Source organism: Netta rufina (genome assembly GCF_964035555.1).
Source record: "Netta rufina genome assembly, chromosome: 2".
In the NCBI taxonomy this organism is placed as follows: Eukaryota; Metazoa; Chordata; class Aves; order Anseriformes; family Anatidae; genus Netta; species Netta rufina.
In genome coordinates, this window is record NC_140124.1 from 100462018 (window position 1) to 100487993 (window position 25976).

At 33.4% G+C, this 25976-nt stretch overlaps 1 protein-coding gene across 1 annotated transcript in view; it reads left to right on the forward strand.

Moving 5' to 3' along the window:
• The window catches only part of RTTN (rotatin), an 83555-nt gene extending 63352 nt beyond the window's left edge, over nt 1-20203 (forward strand). Inside the window, exons 36-49 of the mRNA XM_084306721.1 lie at nt 386-581; nt 1630-1720; nt 2650-2803; nt 2937-3074; nt 3925-4136; nt 7747-7852; nt 8925-9019; nt 12116-12193; nt 13091-13217; nt 14949-15145; nt 16683-16950; nt 18164-18267; nt 18617-18683; nt 20102-20203. Coding sequence (XP_084162847.1) covers nt 386-581; nt 1630-1720; nt 2650-2803; nt 2937-3074; nt 3925-4136; nt 7747-7852; nt 8925-9019; nt 12116-12193; nt 13091-13217; nt 14949-15145; nt 16683-16950; nt 18164-18267; nt 18617-18683; nt 20102-20184 — 1916 coding nt within the window. The 3' untranslated portion in view covers nt 20185-20203. The remainder of the gene's footprint in view (nt 1-385; nt 582-1629; nt 1721-2649; nt 2804-2936; nt 3075-3924; nt 4137-7746; nt 7853-8924; nt 9020-12115; nt 12194-13090; nt 13218-14948; nt 15146-16682; nt 16951-18163; nt 18268-18616; nt 18684-20101) is intronic.
• Nucleotides 20204-25976: the final 5773 nt, after the last annotated feature.

Below are 25976 nucleotides of genomic sequence, written 5' to 3' on the forward strand. Positions count from 1 at the left end.
GAAAAAGCTTTGGGTGTGTTTAAATATAGTTGTAAAGTGATAAAATGTATATAACGTAAATAAGCTTATATATATAATGAGATATATATACAGATAGAATTTTTAAAACATTGTTAAGGAAAGAATTGAAAACAAAATTTGTATAATTCCAAATTTAGCATTTATCTTTTACAATTATTGCTGTTCTGTAGAAAGAACGTTTTGTTTCAGAGCTATTTTAAATAACACTTTCCTGTATTTGATGGTTTTTCTGCTCCAGAATATACTGTTTTAAGTATAAAACAAACCTGGATATTTTCTGAAAAATAGAAATCAAGTTATTTTCTGTAACTACTCTACATCTTTTTGTATTTTTTTTTGTTGTTGTTGTTTAAACACTTTTTAGGTCAAAGTGATACTACCACAGCAGCATCTCCAAGTCAACATGATTCTGCCACATCTGCTATGTCTAAACAATGTGCTGTAGTCACACCTGCACTTCTGTCAGCTGTTTGCAGCCTTCTGCACAATCTGATGATTGTTACACCAAAAGATACTGGAATTGCTCTTCAACAAGTACATTTGCTAACAGCTCTCAGCAGGTATGAGATCAATAACTGCTGAACTACAGACAAAGTGTAGTAATGTAATAGCAGTAAAAAGTTTGAAATGAGATCTATGGGTATGGCAAAATTGTTAAAGTTATTGATCAATTCTTGCTTCTGGAGTGTTTTTTAATTTTTTTGACATACAACCAATAAAAGAATTAGATTTTTTTTTTTTCATAGGAGAGGTAGTCACATTGGTGATACCATTTGTGGTGTGCAGTTTCTACAGGACTACTGTGTGCTGGTCATGTGATGTTTGGTCTAGATGACCATTTAGTCACCCTTTTTTCTTTTTAATGCAGTGGTATTTGATGTAGTCAGTGGGTATTGAACATTAATCTGACAGAATTGCAGATCATTTTGATTAATTTTATGATTTTCTAGTTTTAACTAAATTAAACTGTATTTTAAGAGTGAGCCAAGGCCTGTTGCACTAAATGAGAGTAAGCAATGCTTGACAGCTTTGGGAAAGATCAGAGACTGTAGTGTTTTTTTGTTGTTGTTCGCTTGTTCTATTTTTATTTTTGTTTCTACTTTTTTAAATAAGGAACATCTGCAAAAATAGTCTTCAGATTGTATTCCATGTTTTTACTTGCATCATAATAAATTCTTTCACCTGCAGACAGTGCTTGGAAATCCTGAAGTGAAGCATATTTTTTTTTTTAATTCTTTAAAGAGCTTTTGTAGTTAATCTTCATATAGCAATTAAGGAAAAATCTTGTTTGAATACAGTTTATACTACTACAGAACTGTTTATTGTTGCACAAGAAAGAAAATAAGTAATCCAATGTGAAGAATTTTAACCAGTGAAATAATAGCCATAGGAATTTATTCTAGCTGTTCTGGACCAGTTTAATGCCACAATGGTTGCTATTGCACTAGATATATTCGAAAAAAATAAAAAGAAAAATACTATTGTAAGGAAATACATCATAATTTACTTTTGCTCTGTTTAAAATGTTCTCAGATGTAGAGTGTTAAGTTAGTAGGATGTTTAATTATTTAAATATATTTCTAACCAATTTACTTGATTTTATTTTAGTCTTGTAAGTGCTAATCTGGTTGAGAGATATATCTTGGAATTGAAAGCTCCACTGGGTCATCCATGTCATACAGAACATGTAAAAGCTCAGGTTAGAAATGTACTTGTTACTATTCTTTTAATTATGAAATTAGTTATGTTTGTTATCTGTATTTCTTAACTTATGCCAGACATATTGCCATTGGCTATATTCATTTGCATCTGTGTTTTTGAAAGGTTTACAAGAAAATAAACAGTATTATGTTCAACATAGAAAAAATAATTTCTGGATTACAACAATACCTAGAACCATCAAACAACTGAAAACCAATTTTGTATTTTTAAAACACATTGAATTGAGCACTTATAATAAACGTGTAATAGAATTTCTTCATACAGAATTGAAGCGTGAGACAGATGCAGTTACTGACAGTTATTTTCCATGACAAATCTGGCAGCTTTGCTTTGTCTCCAGTGCTGCAGACACTTGCATAGTTCTCAACTAATTCTGATGTATGCAAAATGTATAAGGGCTGTTGCTAACAGAATCACTTTTGTCTCAAATTTAACTTCGCAAAATATTTAATTCAAAGGCAGACACCCATGTCATTAAGAAAAAGTGTTCCTGCAGATATAGTGAAAAGTGTTCCTGCAAAAAATACTACTTTAAGTTTCAAACTGTGTTTGTTTTCAGGAAATATACATATATTTGTCAATATTATTGACCAGTCTAATGTTTTTGTTTATGAGCTTCAAGAGAATATCATGCTGTACGCATAATGAAAGTCATGACTTTCTCACAGCGAAGTTTATTCTTTGTCCCTAGAAAGTTGATTACACACGTGTTTCAAGAATAAGAATGTTGTTTCATCTACTACAGTACATATTAGGAGAACAATTTTTAGTTTGCATCCTTTTTTTTCTTTCAAGTGGTATATATTCATTCAAAATGTTATAAATCAGTTGAGTTAATGCGTTAAAAAATATGGAAGGTGCAAATGTATGGCTTTTATTTCATATATTTTAAAAAATATTTAACAGGTACTATTGCTACTCCAATACCTATCATCTGTGTCCAGGCTTCTGAAATCATGTTTACTAGTGGACTCTCAGCTTGTAATCCAGGATGAACTGTTGAAACCTCTCTTGGGAAATACCTTCACTATTCTCTCCATTCGCTGTAAAGATGGGCTAGGTAAATAACTTTGTTTCCAGTATAGCCAAACAGCAGCAGGTCTTTATTCAAGTATCATTTAAAGTTCTGACTTTAGCTATCCAGACTTGTATGCATGTGTAAATAATTTGATTTTTCTATATTATCTTTACAGATACTGAGTTAACATCTGTACTTCGTGAAACCTGGGTAGACCTCTTCAACCTTCTAACTACATTATTGTGGAAGAATAGCCAAATATCTTTTCCATTTGTGACAGCAGCTCTTGCAAATCACTATACAGCCGTAATCGGTAATAACCATTTCTGTACGAGTTTTAACCTGATAACTAATAAATTAAATAAATAGAAGAGGTATACCTCTTTAGATGCTACTAAATGATTGTCAATGGTATATCCAAAATTATAAACATAAATGTACCCAGAAAATTTGAGTGACTTGTTTCAAACGAACTTTTTTTTTTATTTCTTCCTTATACCATCAGGTTAATTTTTGAACTGCAATATAAATTCACAAATCATGTTTTCATATGTGAGGTAGTGATTCTAGCTGTAAATCTTAACCAAATACAGCAAATAGAGCCTGAAATGATCCATTAGCACTTTTTTACCCTGTGTGTATATTTTTGTTTTATCTTACTTTTTGCTTGCCTTTTGTGTTTTGCAATAATATAAGGGATACAGCAATTCAAGATTATTATACAGGTAGTTTGTGGGTGGGTATTTTTCTTTTTTAAAATTATTCCTCTGTTAATTACTTGCCTAGTGAGGGTTCCAAGGTCACCAAGGTTCTCTAATATTTTTAGAGAAACCAAAGTATGAGCATCGTTCAAGCTTGTGATTTCTGACAGGTATATGTTAAATGGTGGGGGTAAATTCAAATCCAATTGCACGTAAAGCATCTGATGAGTACTGTCAGTACTATAACATAAGCTTTTGAATAAAATGAGGAGAGTTCAGAAAATTGTAAAACAAATGACTTAGCAAATGGCAATCTTAGTGTCAAAGTACGTAGAATTCCTTATGTAGTACACTAATGTAGCAGTTTTTTGACTAGTACTTTCTTTGATAAGTTTCTGAGTTCTGAAGCATTTAAGTGTTACTTAGAATGAAATATAAAAATCTTTTTATTTAACCTTTCAGATACCATTTGTGATTGTGTTCATCTGTCAACCACATATCCTACTTTATTTATGGCTAGTTTACAGTTCCTCTCTGTCCTTTTGAGTGAGGAAGGAAGACGACAGCTCCAAGATAAACAGAGTATATGTCAGAACTCAACTGTTAGCTTTCTTTTAGATCACGTTGAAGGAAGTCAAACATCAGTAATTCAACTTACTGAATTAATTATTCAGGTATTTATAGTTTAATAATGTGATTGTGGGATATATTTTTGCTTTTTTGTATTTTGTTAAAGGAATGTTGTTGTCTAATGAAAAATCAGTTGATTCCAGTTACGAACGGAGACATCTTTCATCTGAGACATCTATTACGTTCATTTTTGAAATTCATGTAATAAGTTAGAGAAATTGCGAAGAAGACACTCCTAGGAAGTTCTTTGGCCATTACTTTTGTGCAACAGCAGTGTGGCATGAAGTCTTATGTAGGGAAGATATTTCTTATATAGAATATATCTGTTCAAATACTGATATGGCGTTCTATCTTCCTGTTCTTCCAAACGCTAAATGAAATTTTAAGGTTCAAGCTGTAATTATCCCCATTGTAAATCACAGCATCATTGTATTGTTCTTTACAAACTCTTAGTAAAAAAAAAAAAAAAAAAAAAAAAAAAAAAAAAAAGTAAATGAAAATGAACCAGTAAGACCTTCAGTTCATTCCCACATAATGGAAGGGCAGTATTGCTTAAATGCACTTAATATTACTATATTTTTCCAAACTAGTTTTAAATCATCTGTGTAGCGTATTTTCATCAAGTCTCTCAGAAACTTGTTGCCTAGCATAATATATATTGGTGACAAGATGTTTTCTAAGATAATTATTCTGAATATTCTCTTTCCTACAGTAATCTCATTATTTTTATTTATACTTTTTTGTACTGCCCAACAGTCTGTAAATAAATGGAGGTAAAAATTAAAATCTTCCATTACTTAGCAATAACACAAGTTGTATATGAAATTTGTCTATCTTCCCTTACATACATTATCCATTCTGTCTCTGTACTCATTGTCCTTTAAAATATGTGCAGTTTGTCACTGTAACAATAATATTGATCCATGAGTAAAGATACTAAAACGTTTGGTAAATGGAAGTGTTTCAGTTTCAACAATGCTTTTTATTTTATTTTTTTTTATTTAGTTCAGTAGTGTTTGACTACAAGACACAAGTTTCATAAAACCTAAAGTAACTCTCAATTTCTAGTGTTCTGGAGTCACTTAACTTTTTTTTATATTATCACATTTAGACCTATTTTGCTATGTTAAATATTGTGTGTTGAATATATATCAGTTGATACATATTTATATGTAGTGTGACTACAATAATGCTGTCTTAGTATCATCTCATCTGCTCTCTTCCTATGGTTGCTGAATCCTTGTAGAATAACCTAAAAGAAGAACTGAAAAGATAACCTGTTCTTATATTACATGAAAGGGTATATATCTGCTATGATTCTCAAAAATAATAGCACTAGAAAAGAAGCAGTTTCAGTTTTCTGAAAGCAGAGAATATACATTTAGTTACATCTACTCATTAATTTATTTTTTACATGGTGCCCATTGAGAAACAGTTGGAATATATGGCTATATATGGCTATAGTATGTAAAGTAAGCTATTAATATAATCGATGATGGTAAATATGGTCAAAGAGAAGCACTCAAGCAAATAATTGACTAACTTAAAGAACGATGGGAATTTTTAAGCAATCAGTTATCTCCATTAAACATCCTAACTACCTAAAATCTACAAAATGGATTATACACAATGGCAAATGGTCACTTACGTCTGCAAGTGTGACCAGGTACTAAATATGCTTTACTAAATTGGTTGTATGCAATAAACATACCTACTGACTTTGAAAGGCCTAGGTACTTCTGTGTATATAAACTTTAACCTTTATATATGCGTTTTCAAGATAAGAAATAAAAGTAATAAAAACATAATGTATATGCAAAATCTCAAGTTTAGATCCTACTCTTTTTCTGGATATAAAACTTGTAATATTTTGTAAAGTATGTAATCTCCCCTTTAACTAACTTAGTGGGTGCAGACTAACATAGCTAGATCTGCTGAAGATTTAAAGGACATCTTAAACTTATTAATCATAATCTACAAAAAGAATTGAAGGTGTCCATTCTCTTTTTAATGCCATAATATTAATAAGCTAAAACCACAGGATCTGCTATTTGAAGGTGTTATGAGTTTACATATAGCTATTTTTTCCACTCATCTAGTAGGCAGTCATCAATTAATTATTATGTGTTCCCTATGATTGACATAAATTATCCTTTTTATTATAATCTGCAAATCTTTATTGCAGAATAAGGAAAAATACAAAGAAAAGAATATGCTTCAAAAAAGGATGGACTTTTTGGTAGATTTTAGGGTGAAATTTAGAAAATAGACAAAATGAAAGCTTAAAAAAATATATAAACGTATGTGTATATATATGTATATATATACAAATGTAGTACAACCAAGCGTAGTTATTTAATCAGTTCTAACTGACCATGTAGTATTTTAATCAAAGGAAAACACCCAAGAGACTGATGGGGAAATACATTTTGTTGTTTGATTTTTTTGTTTCATTTTTACTTAATGATTATAATATTTAAAAATATATATAAACAAGTAGCAATTTAACAGGCTGAAAGGTTCTGAATGACTAAATCACAGAAGTCCCAGGTTCATGCTTTCTTGATTTATTTTCTGTCAGTTGTCTATATTGAATTGTCTTCTTTTTAAGTCATTAACATACTAGTCCTTATCTCTTGATGTTTTTAGTTCTGGTAGCACTGAACAAATCAGTGATAACCCTAGGACAAACACAGGTATTTTATTGCATATTAAAATTTGAAAGATATGTTAGACAATTACTAGTTAGAGGACAGAGGGAAATAAGAGGCTGAATATGTGATGTATGTGTAGCAGTGAAAAAGTTAGGTAGTCCTTGTCTAGGTACTTACAAGATTTTTGGCTGAAGTAAGCTTTTATTTAAATGCTGCATTTTAGGCTAACTTCAAAATATATTTTTCCTTTGCCATAATCCAGCATCAGTTCCAACTTTACTATATTCTTCTGATTACATTATATACAATTTTCATTTTACATGGGAAACGTACTTTGGGGGAAAATTGCTAGACAGACAAAATTCCCCAGTAGATAATATATAAAGCATAGACAATTCTCAGTCGTTTAAGTCTCTTGTTAAATGACTCCAAATACATTCCTTTGAAAGTATAGAGTTTATATTTACATTATTAGAAATGCGAGGTAATAACAAGGACAAAGATAAGGGGTACAGAAATACGCTGCCATTTTTATCCTGTTGGAAGAGTATTTTAAAATTGTCTGGGTCAATGATATTTTTACTCTAAATAATTTCACTGATATGTAATGTTCCTTCTCATTCTGTTGAAGGGAAGTCAAATTGCACTGAAGTATGTCAGTAAGTTGTCTGTAATAGTATTCCTGAATATTAGAAATGGTCTGTGGAATCCCAGTATTGAGGCTTTAGGAAAGTAGCATGTTAAGAAAAGAATAAAAGGAGTGGGCTCAGAAATATTTTCCCTTTCCATCACTCTCATATCTCTTTTACTTAGAGAAAATAATAAAACACTTCAGTGTAAATAAACTATAAACATGAATTTAAAGAGGGAGAATTCCAGATAGGAAAATAGTGATGAATCATCAGAATGAGCATATAGACTCTGGTAACATTTACAATATGAATGCTACTTTTAATATGATCACTTTTTCATTATGGTGATGAAATTGCTTTATTTGTAGGTCTGTGAAAGGAAATCTTCAAAAGATGTGCTGAAGGAAGTTGCTGTAAGTGCATTGCTGTCTCTGTTGGCTGTCAGTAAAAGCGCCCAGAAATGTGCTTTAGAAGGTGAGCATTTAAAAATGTACGTTAAATGCTTTATAAATCAAATTTCACAGTTTTTAAATTATGTCCTATGTCAAAATAAAAGACCTAGTTTTCAGAGGCATTTTTTGCAGATTTTAATGGAGAAATTTAAAATAATAATAAATATTATAATAATAAATAATAAAATAATAATTTGAAAATAATTAAAACTTTTTCAGCTACAGATACTTTGTTTTGTCCAGTCCAAAACTTCATGGTTAAATTGTTATATGTTAAAATGAGAAGTGCTGTGAGCTTTTACAGCTAGCAGCATATTCATTCATTCAAAACTGGAGGTCTCTTCACACTAGGAGTGTCTTAGGGAACTGAACATCTGCTTTTCTTTGTCTCACCTTCTCACCTTGCATGTAGCAAATCTACTGTGGTGGGGAAGTACTTAAGTGAGATAAATGCATGCCCTAACCTTTTGAAGTTTTAGTCTTCTCTGCAGCATTGTTGAAGATAAGCTGAAGAATTATCATTTGTTTTCCTCTTCTTCCCAATTCATTTTCATATGCTAGCCTAACAGTCATCTTTGACAACTGTCTGTCTTGTTTCAGCGACTTGTAACTAATACAGAGCTAGGAGTATTTTGAAAAAGATCATAAAAAGAATTAATCAAAAATTATTTTCCACCTTCCATCTTATAAGTCCCTCCTTTGGACATTATATTTTTGGTTCTTAAGATTGTTCTACTAGACACAATCCATCTCAGGAACTGTAGTAGTAATTTTCTGATATAAAGAAATATTATAAGTTACAGAATTTGTAGAATTGAATCTTTAAATTTCAGTTCAGGAGGGTAACAGCAATCAAGATCATTGCAAGCAAGATATTTTATGTTCCATAATGGCCATTGTTGTATTGCCAGAAGATGTTAGTAACCCATCTTCTTATTTTTTTTTTGTTTTCTTTTCAGTAGTTTTGAAATTTCATAAAAGGGTATTTTGAAGGGTATTTTGAATTCCTTTTTTAGGAATTAAAATTAATTATGAATTATCTTCTATCTTAATTTTGAATTATCTTCTAAATATTAATGATTTTTGTCTTCCAGTTGACCTGATAGACAATTGTGTAGAACAGATGAAACATATTCATGCACAGCTGAATTTGGATTCTCTAAAGCCTGGGAAAGCACAGAGAAAAAAGGTAACACAAAAACAAACAAACAAAAACAACTAGCCAAACAAACAAAAACAACTAGCCAAACAAACAAAACCCACCTTGATATAATATGGCACTTCTCAGCCCTCTTTTTCATTGACATGGATACTGTTGGTAGCTGTCACAGGTGAGTCAGAGTAAATGACAGCTTGTGGTGCTTCTGGATAATAGGGCTTCTTTAAGAGTCCCTGATTACGGAGCTTTTGCGAACTTGATTATTTCATCAACTTGCTCTCACACCCAGAGTTATGTTCATTAGTTCTCAATTTCCCATTAGGGCAATGCTGCTGAACACTGCTGGTTCAGGAAGGTCTGGCAGAAAGTTCATTGGTTCATGCTGTGCAGCTGTTCAGGTACCAGTCCTGGGTGTTCACAGCCAAAGCCTTCCTCCCTCTCCCCCCACTTTGTTTTCCCCAGAGACGGACAGCTTTTTTTTTGCAGAACTTTAAGCCCCCATTTTCTTTAATCTAAGTAATTTGTGTGTGAAGTACAATGCATGATCAGCCTCTGAATTGGTGTTTCTGTCTCATGTCCCTTTATTAACTGTGGGATTCAGGACTTCCCACTTCTATCTGAACTAGCAGCCAGTCCATTCTGGTTGAAGCCAGGAACAAACGAGCTTTTATTTGAGACTTCAGGAGTTCAGTTCCAAATATTCACACACGTTTATCTGTTTTCCACCTGTCAGTGTTTGCAATTTATGATTTTTTTTAGCTTACAACAATGTCTAATAGTCCTGTATTATCTGTATTATTTTTCAATCATAGCTGGACTTTCATCCTTTACAGTCATGGTCCTGCCCAATCCAACTAATTTTTCTGACATTTTTCTATTTCTCAGGTTTTCTTTCTGTGTCTTTCAGTTGGTGCTAACCATTTTCTGTCTTTTCCTGTTTCAGTCAATCTCCTTGCCACTCCACAGGTAGTTGCATTCTACTTGTGCATCCAAGTTATGTTTCTATATTCTTTAAGTTCTCATACTATCTGGCTTCCAGTTCTGGAAGGTCTGTAGGTCTTTCTGTCCTACATCCTTGGACTGGGTGCCTCAATCTCTTATTGACTCAAATTACCCTGTCATTAGTTTCTTTTCAGTGCTCTTTTACTTGTGCTTATTCCACTACCCGTACTCCCACATTCTCACTGTTCCCAAGTCTTTTTGTTTAGCTTTTATTTAACTTACAATCATTCCAGATTCTACATGTACTATGACCCAGCTCTTCCTTACCATATCTAGACATAGACTATTTACTATCATGCAACAGTTTGATGGGATTATTGTTGCAATCTGCCTATTTTCTACCATTTTCATTTAAGAGTATTATTAAAATACAAGCAATGACTTCTGATGTCAAATTTGATATCTCATCCAATTCCAGATGATGCAGCAATTGTAGTAAATATCTTTCTGCAGGATAGGTCTGCATTGTTTAAGCTGGATAGAATTTTTCTCTTTGGCATTGGCACAAACAGACATTAGCCTTCATTTGTGAGGGTATGGAAGTGTGTTTTGTAACAATGACCTCTTAAAAGAATTTGAGTTTGACCCTGAGACTTGAAGGTCACAATTTTTCTTGAAATCTCCTAAACACCTTTATTATCCCTTGATGGAGGGATAATAGGCTGAAAGTTTTCTTGTTTTGGGTATGCCCGTTGAGGTTGGAGTCAGCTTGTTTTTTTATATTTATTGGGCTGAGAAGGGGAAGCTGCAGACATTTGAATCTTGTTAAATGTGGAAGGAATTTAAAATCTGAAAGAAAATGAAGAAAAAAATCCTCTGAGAAAGGTGACCTTAAACAGCCAGAAGGATTTTTTTTTTATGTTCTATGAAGAATTCTCTGGAAAAAATTTGCAGAAGACAACAGACATCTCCATTGAGCTGGGACTGTAGGTTGGTGCATCATGTGTAAGTGTGCTGTTGTTCATTTGTGGTGGTGAAGGAAACAGGAGGATTGTAGTGAAAAATGAAGATATCCTAAATAAATAAATAAATAAATAAACAGTGCCATCAGTACCATCTAATTTTTAAACAGCTAGCAGCTTACATCTGAAGTATTAATTGTAACCTGTGACATTTTGTAGGATTTATTGCTGTTTATTTAAATAAAATAATCCATCAAGAAATTCTTGAAGGAACTTTGTGAATAGCATTTTGTTTAGTTAAAAATGAGACATACCAGTTATATGTTTGTAATGCATTCCTTTTGTTTTGACTGTCGGCAAGTTTACGTGGTGTGATTTATAAGTAAGCATTTTTTCTTCACATTATTGGGGGCTAAGCATGAATCCTACTTTACCTCTTTTTTCCTTTATACTTGATAAAACAGAAATAGTCTTCTGGATTGAAGAAGCTTACTGGAATTAGATCCACTTTCAGAATTGGTTTTATGTATCAACCTTGTTAGAGGTCAGCCATCATTAGTCTTTTACTGTCAGAACACTACCATAAGGATAGGTATTTTGTTCACTTGAATGTCTGTATAGTACCTCACTGTTCAAAGGGCTGTATTTATCTTTGTACTATTCTTACCAGGTTGGAAACTTTCCTGTATTAAGGATAGGGAGCTAAGACACAGGGAATATAAGGATGTATTGGTCTGACCAAATACAGAGATCGGCAAGATAGAGTTAGTTTATCCTTGTTTTTATCCTTGTTTTATCTTGTTTAGGGAAGAAAAATTGGTTCTGTTATGAAGTGATTCATCTGACTTTTTAGATGTCTTCTTTAGGATGGAACAAATCAAACACAGAAAGCATTCCCTCCAATTCTACATTAGTGGTAAGAGAAATGGAGCTCTGCATTACAGATCTCTGCATTTGGCCAGGTCAGTTCCCTTAGAATTAATGTGAGTTAGAAAGAGACAGGAGGAGGCGTTCAAGTAACTTGCTGTAAATGGCTTTAGTATAAATGTTTTAAGATAGCTGAGATTAATCTGACCTGAAATCAGAAGGAAACTCTGTGGAAGATATCTGACGTGAACATTGGTATCTTAGATTTGCACAGCTCCACTGAAATATGTTTCCTTCATTGCACAAAATGAATTCTGTTTGTGTTGATGATCTTCAAGTATTTTTCTCTAAATAGGAGGATAGCCTTAACAAGCAATTAAGATGTGCTATGCAGCTCCTTAGAAACTGCCTCTTTCGGAACGAAGAATGCAAAGTAAGTAATTCCTTCCAGAGGTGCCCCTCTTGAAGGCATGTATTAGTCCCCTTTTTGTATACAGAACACCATGTAAATTACAGGCCTACATTAGCAATTTGTTTATCCCTAAGGTTCCCATATACCAGTGCTTCGGCTACACTGATGCAACTTGTCCTTTCTAGAATCAAGAACTTTACCTTTACACAAAGGAAAAAAAAAAAAAAATAGATGAGGTTATTGAGCATTTTTCCTGTTTTCATCAAGGATCTGCAGAGACATTTTCTTGAAGGACAGAAGGATGTTGTTGTTGATAATTGAATTATTCTATTATTTGCTCTGTAGAACTGCATTCTTCTATTTCCATGGTTTTTAAGTTCCAATTAGTTTAACTGGAGTAGAATAAAGCTGTAGAATGGGTAGCTCTTCAACAATCACAGCTGGAGTGAATAAATCTTTACTTTTATCTGCATGTCTCTCAGTAATTAAAACATTTCAGAGTGGTTCTAAACAAGTTTGGCTTACTGACATAATTCTCCAGAGCATTAAATTTAATAGCTAGCAAATAATATTCAGTAACCATATATTATGAAGCTGACCTGAAACAAAAATACTTGCTGCCAAAATATTTTAATACTAAGGTTTGTATGGTTTATAAAGTGTAGGCATATATATTACTAAAAAGAATTTCAAGATACTCACTGAAGAAGTTAAAATACGAACAACTGAACAATGGCTATAAATGTCTTGTTGGAATCATGGATCTTTCATTAATGTTGTTGGGTTTTGCTTCTCTCTATACAGTCCTTTAAACCAAACTAATGGGACACAACAAGATAAAAAGTATGCTTTTCTCACTTCGTTTATACTTCAACGTATTTAATAAAATAGTTTTCATTCTTCCTTATGTTCTCATAGATGGCAGCACTCAAAGTTCATCTTGTTCCTGTTCTGAATTTGTTATGGCCATGGTTTTTAATAGATGACTCCTCAATGGAAATTGCTCTGCATTTGCTTTGTGTCTACACGGCAAACTATCCTCCAGGTATGAGAGTCACTCTGTGATGTAATACATCAACATATTTTAAAAGAATTAGGATAGCATTAAAAAAAAAAAAAGCATAAAAGGAAAAGAATGTCAATTTCTACCGTAAGAGCAGAGTATAAAAGCACTGGTCTGGTCCATCAAAGTACATCAACAGCTTTGATTTTAATACATTCAAGACTTTTTTTTCACTCTATTGGTTTTAACAAGAATACAGGTGTGTTAAAGGATTAAATAAGACTTAATTCAAACCATATTTGAGGGTTACTCTGAAAGCCCTACCAAACTGAGTAGTATACTATAGACATACAACTTTGGGAATTGTATCACTGAGAACAGTATATCAGTATTTTATACGCTTTGTATTTAAGCCCTTATTGAGAAGATTCTGGTTTTGAATTATTCAATATTATAATTTAATTCCAGGTTATATTTCTTCTATTTATATATTGGGCTTAGTTAACTTGTGTTTGATGAAAGTATATTTTGTGTAAAGATTTTTTTTTAATTGAAGAAATTCTCAGAGTAATTATCCCTGCTAATAGAAGCCTCATTCCATAACCTGGTTTATTGACTGAGATAACAATTTGCTAGTGGCTTGAAGAGTGCCATATAAGTATGTTGTTTTCTCCCTATCAATACACCTTTAAGAAGTAGCTTAGTTAAAATATACTAACAGAACATAATTGAACATTTTTACATTCTTTTTAAGTTAATGTCTCCAGACCTCAAATCAGTTTGCAATGTACTTTTTCATAATGAGGTATTGTTGTTTTTTGTTTTTAATACGGACTTAAGAAATGCATGCATAAATTAGCCACACACAGGATATAAATTTAAAAGCAGGGAATATAAGGCTTTGTGATATACCGGAAATCAAGCTTAAAGTTCTGATGGTCTTTCCTGTTCCTCTGCCTCCAGGCTATATTTGTATTTTTCTTGCTAATAAGGTTTTGGATAAATGTTTTTCTCTTTATGTTCATTGTTGTTGATTTTTGAGGTGACTCAAACTTATCTACTTTAAGCTGATTAACCGCTTTCCCTTAGTGCAATCAAATAAATGATGCAGATGTTTGTAATGGTTAAAGACTATTTTGTTTTTATTTACTCTTGCCATGTAAATAATTAACCACAGTTGCAGTTGGCAAATACCACTAAATTAAAATGTATATGTCCACATTCATGCATAAACATTGTATTGGCAACTTACTTGTTCCCTGCTGCTGTGCTAATTTGAGCTTGTAGTCCTGTAGCATAGTATTTTGCTTGGTACTGTGGTACAAAGTAATGATAGCTCCAGACAACACTCGTTTCTTAGAAAAGTACTTTAAGAAAATAAAAGTTTCAGAGTACAGACAAGATTTGCGAACCAGTTTCAGAGGGTCACTTTGGATTCTCATGACACACAATTTTATAATGCCTTGGATATAATGTACCAGGATACATTCCGAGACAGAACAATGACTTTTTTTAACAGCAGAATAAACTCTTAGATTCTAGAAAAGTAGACTGCTATTCCTGTAAAGTGCTCCATTTGAGTCAGTTTTCTATTCAAAGCACATCCCATTTACTTCACTGTGGTTCAAAGGAATTAAATACAAAACAAAACAAAAAAATCCTTTTAAAAGTCCCAGCTTGACCTTTGAACTGTTAAGCCTCTCTTTAGATAGATTTTTATTTTTTTAATGAATATGTACGTTCCTCATCTGATAAATGTTTAATTTCCTTAAGGTTGTACTTCACTTTGTTGGGTCAGCGGTGGACAGCCATCACTTTCTGTACGAAGTGCAGCTGGCAATTCATTAATGCATAACATCTTGAAATTGGCTTCTCAAGTATCAAATGATAACAGCTCACTTCAGCAGGTGGTCTTCAATCTTCTTTCTAACCTTGCTTTGTCTCATGACTGTAAAGGCATTATTCAGAAGGTAAATAATATTTACTGATTTTTCACAATGTCATATATGCACTTTCCTCTTCATATTGAAGTATGAGGTTTTATTAAGGAGTATCTTGTGATTAAAGTTAAACTGTCCCATCTCCTTCAGCCTTTCCCCATATATGACATGCTCTAGTCCCTTAATCATCTTTGTGGCCCTTTGTTGGACTCTCCAGTATGCTCATGTCTCTCATGTGCTGGGTGAGGTGCAGAATTGGCCAAAGTAATCCAGCCTCACGATTACTGAGTAGAGTGAAAGTATCATCTCTCCACCTGCTGGGAATATGTAGCCCAGTATACCTTTAACCTTCTTTGTGGTAAGGTCACATTGCTGACTCATAGGATCATAGAATTGTTAAGGTTGGAAAAGACCTCCAAGGTCATCTGGTCAAACCATCCCCTACCACTAATATTGCCCACTAAACCATGTCCCTAAGCATCACATCCAACCTTTCCTTAAACACCCTCGGGGACAGTGATTCCACCATCTCCCTGGGCAACCCATTCCAATGCCTAACCACTCTTACTGAGAAGAAATTTCTCCTGATTTCCAACCTGAACCTCCCCTGGCACAACTTTGAATCCATTCTGTCGAATCCATTCTGTCTAGTCCTATCTCTAGTAATCTGCAAGAGGCCAATCCCCAGCTCCCCACAACTGCCTTTCAGGTAACTGTAGAGAGTGATAAGGTCTTCCGAGCCTTTTCTTCTCCGGACTAAACAAGCCCAGTTCCCTCAGCTGCTTCTCATAGGACATGTGTTCCATGCCCTTCACCAGCTTCATAGCCCTTCTCTGGACACGCTCCAAAGCCTCGATGTCTTTCATGTTCAACTTGGTGTCCACCAGGACTCCCAGGTCCTTTTCTGCAAAGCTGCTTTTCAGCTGGATGGCCCCCAGCATGTACTGGGTTTGTTCCTCCCTACATTCTTCTCCTTGTTGAACTTTGAGATACTTGTCAGCCCATTTCTTCAGCTTGTTGAGGTTCCCCTGGATGTTGATATGACCCCCTGACATATCAAACATTCCTCCCAATGCCCCCTCATTATCTGTGAAGGGGAGGATACTATACATCTAACACTTGTTTGTATAAGTAAGTAATCAAGAACACAGTATACTGTATACACAGTAATACTGCATTGATTCAGTTATATTGTTTCTATCTCATTTGGGGACAAAAACACTAAGCACAAAGTAAAACGCTTATGTAGTGTTAGAAATTGTACTTCAAATAAATGTATTGTGTTGGTCCAATTTTTAAGTGTCTACTACATAAATGATTACATATACCATATTAACTTTTTAACCAAGATACAGATTCTTTAAAGTTATATATAAACCAATATATAACACAAATGTTTATATATATTAAAATGTTTATATATTTATATTTAAATAAAACGTTAGTATATAAATAAAAACATCAGTACTAGGTTTTGATCAAGCATACAGATTGAAAGGTCAAACATTAGCGGAGAAAATATGGACTACTATATATATCCTAACATCTTTTTTCTTCCTTCTGACAGAGTAACTTCCTGCAGAACTTTTTGTCCCTTTCATTACCAAAAGGAAGTCATAAAAATCCTAGTAACATATGTATTCTTTGGCTAAAGCTGCTACTGAACATATCTTTTGGAGAAGATGGACAGCAAATGATTATGAAGATAGATGGTTTTATAGAACAGATCGTGGAAATGTGTAAAAATAGGCACAAGAATAGCCAATATATAGCACTACTTATTCTACATAACATTTGTTTTAGTCCACCAAATAAACCCAAAATTTTAGCTAATGGTAAGTGCCTAAATGGTATTTAAGCTATTAGAAAATATTATATCTTCAAAAATGCCATGTTTTCATTGTAATTTGGGTTCCTGACCAAGAACTTTATAGAAGTGCCTATCTAAGTAATACTAAAATGATTTTCATTGAAGTTTTTATAGAACTAATATTTTGTCAGAAATGGTCTTAAAAATAAGAATTTGTAACAAAAAGAAAAGCAAAACATTTAAAAAATATCATGAGACTGATCATTTGAATATAGTAATTCAACATGAATTAAAGTATTTTTACAGTTTTCTCAAACAGCTAATTTTTTAGAGGGAGATCCGAAGAATTCCATGTGTTGTTGTCTGAAACAATCTAATTTAGAATTATTGAATATTTGGGTTTTCATAACTTTGGACAAAACCTTATTAGTTCCTGCGAATCAAAGTTGTTGACGCAAATTTTTATGTTTTGGCATGTGCTGAAACTGTTTATAATAACAGTGAAGTTATGATCATGACATATGTGTTTAATATAACAACATGGACAGAACTTTTCTCAGTTGCTTGTAAAGGGCATGTTTCTTTCTCCCACTTAATTGCAGAGAGAATGCTCCTGCTTTCCTTATAAGAGACTCAGCAGGTCTCTTATAGTGTCCATCCTTGTCATTTTTTCCCCTGCAATACTGATTTGCTGCCTTAATTATAAGTGTACATTATCTGTGCATTTTGTGAAGTGAACAATCTGACTTGAAGAGACTTAAAGGTTTCAGAGTCAGAGTAGAAAATTAAACTAGAAAATTAAGGTGCCTACGGCAGGGTTAAAATATTTCTCATCAGTTAAAAATAACCTATGTAGTAATTACTATGGAAAATAGAAACATCTTAATTTCTATCCTGATATGATAGGCTCAAGTTGTGGATACTGGGAGTTATAAAAACCTTTTATGGCTTCCTCAGTTCCAGTGCATATCTGATGGCTGTGCATAACATGTGCATGTTTTGTTACCAATTTCTTATTTTTCAGCATTATTTTTGTTTTTTCTGTGTTTTTAAACACTAATTTCAATTTTGTGAGCATATTTAAATTTAATCAATCTGATAATATAACTTTGGTAATTCTTCTTCCATACCAATACTTGTCATAGAAATAAGTGCGCTCCAAGGATAAAAATAGAGACGTATATATTTGATGATATTTTTAGATGAGGGTGGTTTTTGTTTTGTTTTTGTCTCATTAGATACGGCTGTTGCAGTGCTGTCTACCTGTTTGGAAAGTGATAGTGAAGCAGTTCAGAGGATAGGAGCAGCTTCACTTTGGGCTTTGCTTCACAACTATCAGAAGGTTAGTATTTGCAAAATACTTGAAAAAATGTAATGTTACTGTTATACATGGCAATCTTTTAAGTAAACAAAAAATAAAGCTTATACCAGCAATTCCATTTTCTTATGTTAATAACGTAGGTGATCAGGCTGGGGGGATTGAACAACATAGTAAGTAACTTGCCCTGTGTGATTTCAGACTGCTTATATAAATGCATTCTGGATGATGACAAAGTCATTTGCTAAAATTCCATTTCATATTCCTAATTATTGTCATTTTCTAGTTTAAAACTAAGGAGTTAACTTTGCTGTTAAAGTATTAACATGGGGGGAAAAATCAAGTGATTTTATTTTGTTTGTGTGTGCTTCAGGCAAAAGTGATTCTGAAGAATCCATCAATAAGGAGAAAAATAGATGAGGCTTATTCTGTAGTGAAGAGTAAGTTTAAATGTCATCTAATGTCAATTATGTATTTTTCCATCAAGTAGCTCACTAATGCATTTTAATTTATATCTTCACGATATTTTTTTTTGCTTTCCTATAAGATTTTGAGGGGATATTTTCATCTCTAAAATCATGAGTACAGATATGATTTTTAGCTAGGCATCTTTTGAGTACTTCAAGTATCTTTCATAGTATTATGGTTAACAAATTTTTAAATTTTAAATCTCAGGTTAGTTTGTAAGAACAGGTCAGATTTGGTTTGCAGCAAAATGCTTTCTTTGCTACATGCTATGCTTTTGTGTTAATTCTTAAACTTAGTGGAAAGAAAGCCTTCATCTAGCATCTACTGTGCTTAACAGTTCTCAGATTGACTTGATTCAGCTACATAGATTAGGGATCATAACAGAACATTGTACCAGTCTGTACCATGAGTTAATTGAAACCTTGAGTATTTTCCTCAAGTAACTGAAGATAACTATAGGTTAAATAGCTTTTATATGATAGGTTGCTATCTTCAGCTCAAGAGAAAATCATTTTGAAATGATTTTCAAACATTGGTGTGGAGTTGCAGCTTTAGTAGGTAACAGTGGATTTGTAGTTAGTCACATCAGACTCTGATCTTAGAAACACATGCAAAAGTGTAATTTTGAGCCAATGTTCTGCTGCTGATTTCATTTGCTCTATACTTGTAATCAAATAGGTTCATTGGTGCAGAGGCTTGTTCCCACAGTATTTTGCAAGACAGAATTTCTGTCACAAAATTTCTGCTTACATCGAGCACTACTTGACAGTATCATAGGTAGGAGATACTAGAACGGATCATGATAGTTCATCCTGTGCAATTGTAATCCATTGATTTCATCGTTGTGCCGTTTCAAATTCATCCTTCACAAAGTCAACCATCAATATATATATGCATTATATATAATATGCAATATCAATAATATGATGCAATGTTACATTATAACAAAATGGTTTAAAATGGTATAAAAATGGCTAAAATGGTAGATTGTTCTAAGTACAAATGGATACATTTTTCAACATGCCTCTTGTTCTTTTTCGTTTCATACTTTGCCTTTCCCAAGGACGAGTTTTAAGAAAAACAAGGGATTACCTTATTGTAACACAGAAGAATCACAAGGCATTTTTCACCTTTTTTTTTTTTTTTTTTGTTACAACTGAATGGGGTCTTGGAAATGTGGTTAATTACAGCCTTTTAAAAGCAAACAACAACAATAAACAGACTTTGCAACATATACTTTATGTTCTAAATTTTCTACTCATAACATAGTGGATATACTTATAAAATAGGATGAATTCTAGCAAGGTGTTTGGTATGATCTTTGATAAAAATATTCATTTTTTATTCAGAATCAGCGAGAAGTTCACATCTTGTTTTTTCTTCCTTTTAGCTACTCCACAGCCAGAAGGGAATGAGCTAAATGCCTACTACATAAGATGCTTAGAGAATATTGTGCAGCTTCTTGATTGTTAATGATTATCAGATGAATTCTTATCTTGGAATTGGACAGATTACTCAATGGGAGCCTGAAACTTAAAGAAAGGACTTCTAATTCATGGATTTATGAAAGTAGCATGCATGCTATAGAAGAAATTTATGAAGCCTTTGAAGAAGGAGTTGATCACTTTGAACCAAAGAAGTTGCACTAGTTGTGGCTCAGACTGTACTCTAATCCCAACTGGGAAGTTATAATGATGCTGCTATGTAAAGTATGTACACAGGAGAATGAATGTACAGAGGAAAAGGATGTGAAAAATCAGTAATCTTCTTAAATTATGCATTGAAATTGTTACTGTAAATTATTAGAGTTGTGGTTTCAGTTTGGTCTTAATAAAATTTTGTTTGCTTTTTAATTCACATCAGCGTATGTTGTCTGTGGATCATAACTTATAATGTTGCAGATAAGAACAGTGGAAATATACTTAGATTTAAGAACTTGTAGTGTTGCCACTCATGTTGTGTTATGCCTGTTAGGTATAGAACAGCAGCATGTGAGTTTTAGTTTTGAAGGAGCTTTCAGTTAAAACTGCTGCATTTTTTTAAATGCTAACAATTAAAAAAAAAACCCCTCTCACTTAGTGATATTACAAGTGACAGATATGCTGATAATCAGTTTATTCAGGTTGAGGTATGTGCATCAGTTTTAGTTACAACATCATAGAAAATAGAAAATACTGAAACAAAATCTTTTACTTTCTATTTCATAAACACTCCAAAAGCTTTTCCTTTAGGAAAAAATAAAAACAAACACCAAGATGTTATCCAGGCCTGTGCTTTCTTTGATCTGCTACTATGTAACTATGGTCATATGCTTTTCAGTATTACATACTAAATGATTTTGAGGGAAGTATACGTTAATGCCTGAACACAAGACAGTTTTGTAGAACATGCTTCTTAAATATTTGCAGAGTGTTTAAAGTTTCCCCCAACACATACAATTTTATGTTAAATCAGGGAGAGATAGAAGCGAGCAAATAGCAAAACTTTGGTAATGTCTCTAAAACAGTTGTAGCAATGCCATATTTATCTGTCACTAGCATTTTCTACCTAACCAAGTGATAAAAGATGTTTTCCACTGACAAAACAGAGGGGATTTTTGTTTGTTTCAGCAGTGCCCAAAGAACTTTGGGTGCTCCCACCCTGGAAGTGCTGAAGACCAGGTTGGATGGGGCTTTGAGCACCCATGGCAGGGTGGGAGATGGTCTTTAATGTCCTTTCCAACTCAAGCCATTCTGTGTCTTTATGACGTAGAATGTGTGATTTGGTATTACTCATTTGACAAAACCATGATGCTTATAACAGCTGTATTAAATAATTACTAGATATATAATTATCAGCTAACCTTCCTCTCCCTAACAAAACAAAAAGCAAAGAGGCCATCAAAGCCTGACTCTTTTCCACTTTATGCATTGAATAATTATTGTTACTTGAAAAATGGTTATTAAAAGCTGTCATTCTCATTTCATACTATTGCAGGATGTCCCCTTCAAATTAGCAAGATTATTTCAAAGATTTTCAAAAAGTTATTTCAGTGTTTCAGCATACTCAACCCTGATGATGTCTCTCAAGTCGAGATGTAAGTCACAATGCAGATTGTGACTTTGCTTTGTGACACAATGCATTTTGATTTTTCAGAGACAAAAGAAAAATGAGCACTCAATGCCAAATTATGTTCAGTTTAAGTAACCTAAAATTTAGCAAGGATTGTTAGAGCTCTTTCAAAGTGCAGAAATACTCAGGGTGAGATGAAGTAGAACTGCATTTTTAAAGCTTATTCAACCTTTTTTTTTTCCAGTCTGATTATTAAAATGTCTTTAGAGATCCACAATGCTGGAAGTCACTAGCCTTGTAAAGAAAGCAGTATGTTCTCGAAGTGGAACTGCAAGTTGAGATGTTTGAAGATTGCAAACCAAGAGATGTTTGAAGTCTTGTAGTTTTGGTAGCTAACTGATTCTCACATCTGAATTATTTAAGTCTGCACAGAGAAAAAACTGTTTAGTTAAGGTAACGTTCCTTCACATGATGGTGGATATTGATTTCTGTTTTTTTTAAATATCTATAAGCTAGCTATAGTTGAATGATTTCATTAAATACATACCCAATGTAATAAGAACATAAAATAAATAGGATGCCTGACTACTGTTAAACATTTCTATTTTACTGAGCTGTAGAAATTCTTGAAGAAATTATTCATGTTAAAAAATCTAGACAAATTGCTAGTACATTTGTTGTTACAGTAAGCTTGAGTGTTGTGTTTATCTGAAAATTCAGCAGAGACAGATAACCTCTATTTTCTCTGTATTTTGTAATGTTTTTACAATTATGGGAGGCAATTAACAAAGGCATCAGTACATACTGGTGGTTGGTATTGTTCCTCAGGAAAATCAAAAAAAAAAAAAAAAAAAAAAGCCTCTTGAGAGTTCATGCATCAAATCTCTATACTTACTTTGAGTACAAAGTCTTCAGAGAAGACTTTAAACTAAAAGGTAATTTTCATCATTCATCTAACTCCTCTAATGTAACTTCCTAATCTAACTTCTCTCATGAATGGCATGGCCATGCAAGCTTGTTTTTTCCTTTTTAAATCCTTATCCAAAAGAACACTATTACCATTTGCATTAACTCTTACTTAGTTGCCTTCTCTTTTTAGAAGTTTGTAATCAAGTAGGAATTTATTTTAAATTTGAAAGAGATATATACATAAAATCCACTCCAAATGAGGCTTTCACATTTATCAAAGACTGTGTCATCTATTGCATGTTAAAAGCTTTCAAGGAACTCATTTCCACTTGAGTGGTAAAAAAAAAATTGCAGATTAAACAAATCATATTTGGCTTTGGTATGGGGCATGTTCATGCGAATATATACATTGTCATGATTTACCAGTGAAGTTTTCAAACTTCTGAGTAATAGATTTTCAAGCCCACGTGAAAATTCTCAGATTTCAATTATGAGAAAGTCATTACCCCCTCCCCCCTCCCCCCTGAGATTTGCAACTATTAGTTTCCTGGTAAATCAGACAGTATCACTCAGTCGTAGCAACTATATGACCCCTGGTAGAGTTTTTCATCACTCAATATCAAACTTGCAAATTGCAGAACTTCTTTTACTTAAGATGTGTAAAGGCTTTTGGCTTCAGGGGGTTGATTGAGCTGTCCATGCCAGACCGTAAAGGGGAAAAATTCTATACTGAGACTTTGACCCAGCTTTATGTAAGGATTTCCCTTCACAGTTAAGTGAGACAGCTTCTCAAATTTGATTGTCCTTCAAGGAAGTTTTTTACTGTCCTTTTGGGGAAAAAAATTAAAAATGGTTAGCAAAGATCTGAAGAATGCTGTCTAGGGGGACTACAGTTCAGGCTTCCTCTGATTGTTAACAAATAAAAATAAAAACATCCCTTCAAATCTTTCCCACGGATGGCCTCCTAGAGTTATTTTACAGCTGCACCACTGTCATAGCAGTTATACTACCCTTGCTTGAGTTGTGATAAGTATAATTTCACAATACCTTAATCCTTTTAACTCATATTTTTGCTCCTGGGCCACGCTGTAGAAGATGTGCATTCTTCATTTATCATCTGCTCTGTATTTTTTTTTAATTACTTGACCTCATTCAGTAACTGCAATAAATTAATTGAAGATACTTAACTCATCAGTATTAATGCAGCTTAAATAGTAACAGGAACCAGTGCTCATCACAGGAAAGATGATTGCCTGGAATGTTTAACAGTTTTAAACAAGTATGGCAGAGTTCTGGGGTGTGCAAACTAGTATTGTCCCCAGTTTAATGACAATATTTGACAATATTCCCAATAGCTGCTTAGTCTCCCCTTTGGTAACCTGGAAGGGTTTGGCTCTGTAGATGAGGGTCATTCTATGCTGTCTGGTCTCAGTGCCAGCTGCTCATAGGCGCATCTTACTTATTTTTATTCGTGGTGTTTTAGGTGCTTAAAATTAACAATCGTGACTTTACAAGTCAGTTTGGTATTCTGCTGTGTGTTCTACCTGCCAGCCCTAACTCAGCTACCATGACCTTTCCAAGTGTGGGAGGGAAGTATGAAAACTGGTCCAATTTTCACTGGAAGAGGAGATTCTTACAATACCACTCTCTTCCATTCCAAATGGGGAGTGGCAATCTGCACTGGGTTTACATCAAACAAATGGGCTCGGGTTCACAAACATACTAATTCTTTGTAAACTCATGAATCAATATTGAATAATCAATTTGAGTGTTTTGTTATCATTTGAGCTTCTTCATTATTTACACACAGGTATACGAAAGCTTGTACTTTTGAGATTCTGGTCCTTAGATATTTGGCATGTGTCCACAGATCGTTGTAGATCAGGAATGTAATTTTAAGAGATCAGTACTGCATGTGATTTTTGCGTATGATTCTGTAATTTTATTCAAAATGAACAAGTTGTAAGCCAGTTGGAGTTTGGAAACAGATTCTGTTTTGTTCCATTAATTTTTTACTTTTCCTTTCAGCTTCAGCTGAAAGTAAGAATAATCTGTTCTATAAAGAAATCTCAAGAGGCTAGGAAAAGAAATTTTATTGTTTCATATTACATTTTATGGTTAGATTTTTATACTTTATTCAGAGAATGCTTTTGAATTTTGAGTAACTTCAGCATTAGTATTTTTCTGTTTTTATTGTCTTTTGTTGTTTTTGACACACCTTTGATGTACCTTTATCTACCTTTTAGATATAACAATGCATTATCAAGAGCCTAAAAATATACATTTTTCTGGTCAGCGATTCTATCCAATACATGAATCTTAAATTTAATTTGGCATTTCTAATCCTTAGTATGCAAAATTATGCCATTTAAATTGTCAGCCATTATTATCACACTAGTCTGAAATATAATGTTGAGTTTTTAAACTCAACCATAGAACCATGTTTTAATACTGTTTATTGTTCTTTTGAAAAATATACAATTTTGTGTTGCTCTTTATTTTTTACTAAGCAAAATTCATTTCTTCTCCTTCATAAGGCCAGCATTCACATGATTTCATCAAAATATCAGAGGTTAACAGTAAGTCTCGCTGCCAAATGAAACCGATGATTTTCAGAAAGCTGACGGGTGCCTGTTGATCTGTGGTTTTACAAAGCAGGGGTGGTGCATGCAAAGCCCCTTCTGGTATTTTCAAACCTGTCAGAGATGCACCCTACGACTTGCAGAGCATGCTTTTATCTGCAAAAGACTGAAAACTCTGCTAAACTTGCTGCCTTCCCTTTCAAACACAGTGCAAGAACTTATCACAGTAAATAGCCATGACAGATAATCATCACAATCAAAAATGCTTTATTCACTCTAAATTGCACCTATTCACAGAGTGCGATGAACTAAGTATTTTATCCAAACATAACTTGTATCATTGCAGAGATGTTGTGAGATTTGAAGGCATACAGTGGGAAGAAACCATATAACCTTTCAGAATTGAAATAAACAATATCTTCAGAACTCAGCAGCTATTTCACAGTAAAATCATGCTAGAAGAGAATTAGCCCAAAGCTTGCCTGGCTGAGAGCTGTCTTTAGAATCCACGAGGACAGGGTGTCTCACCTAAGCGGTGAGAGAACAGACTGCACTCACCCACATTTCCTAGAAGGACACAGTGGTCAAAGACTACTGATCCTTCTTAATTAGAGCAGGAAAGTTCTGGCTGAATGTGCTTTCTAACTTTAGTAGCAATAAGGAAAAAATGCAGCCAAGTTCCAATTTGCTTACTTCTTTCTGAAAAAGAAGGAAAACCTGTTT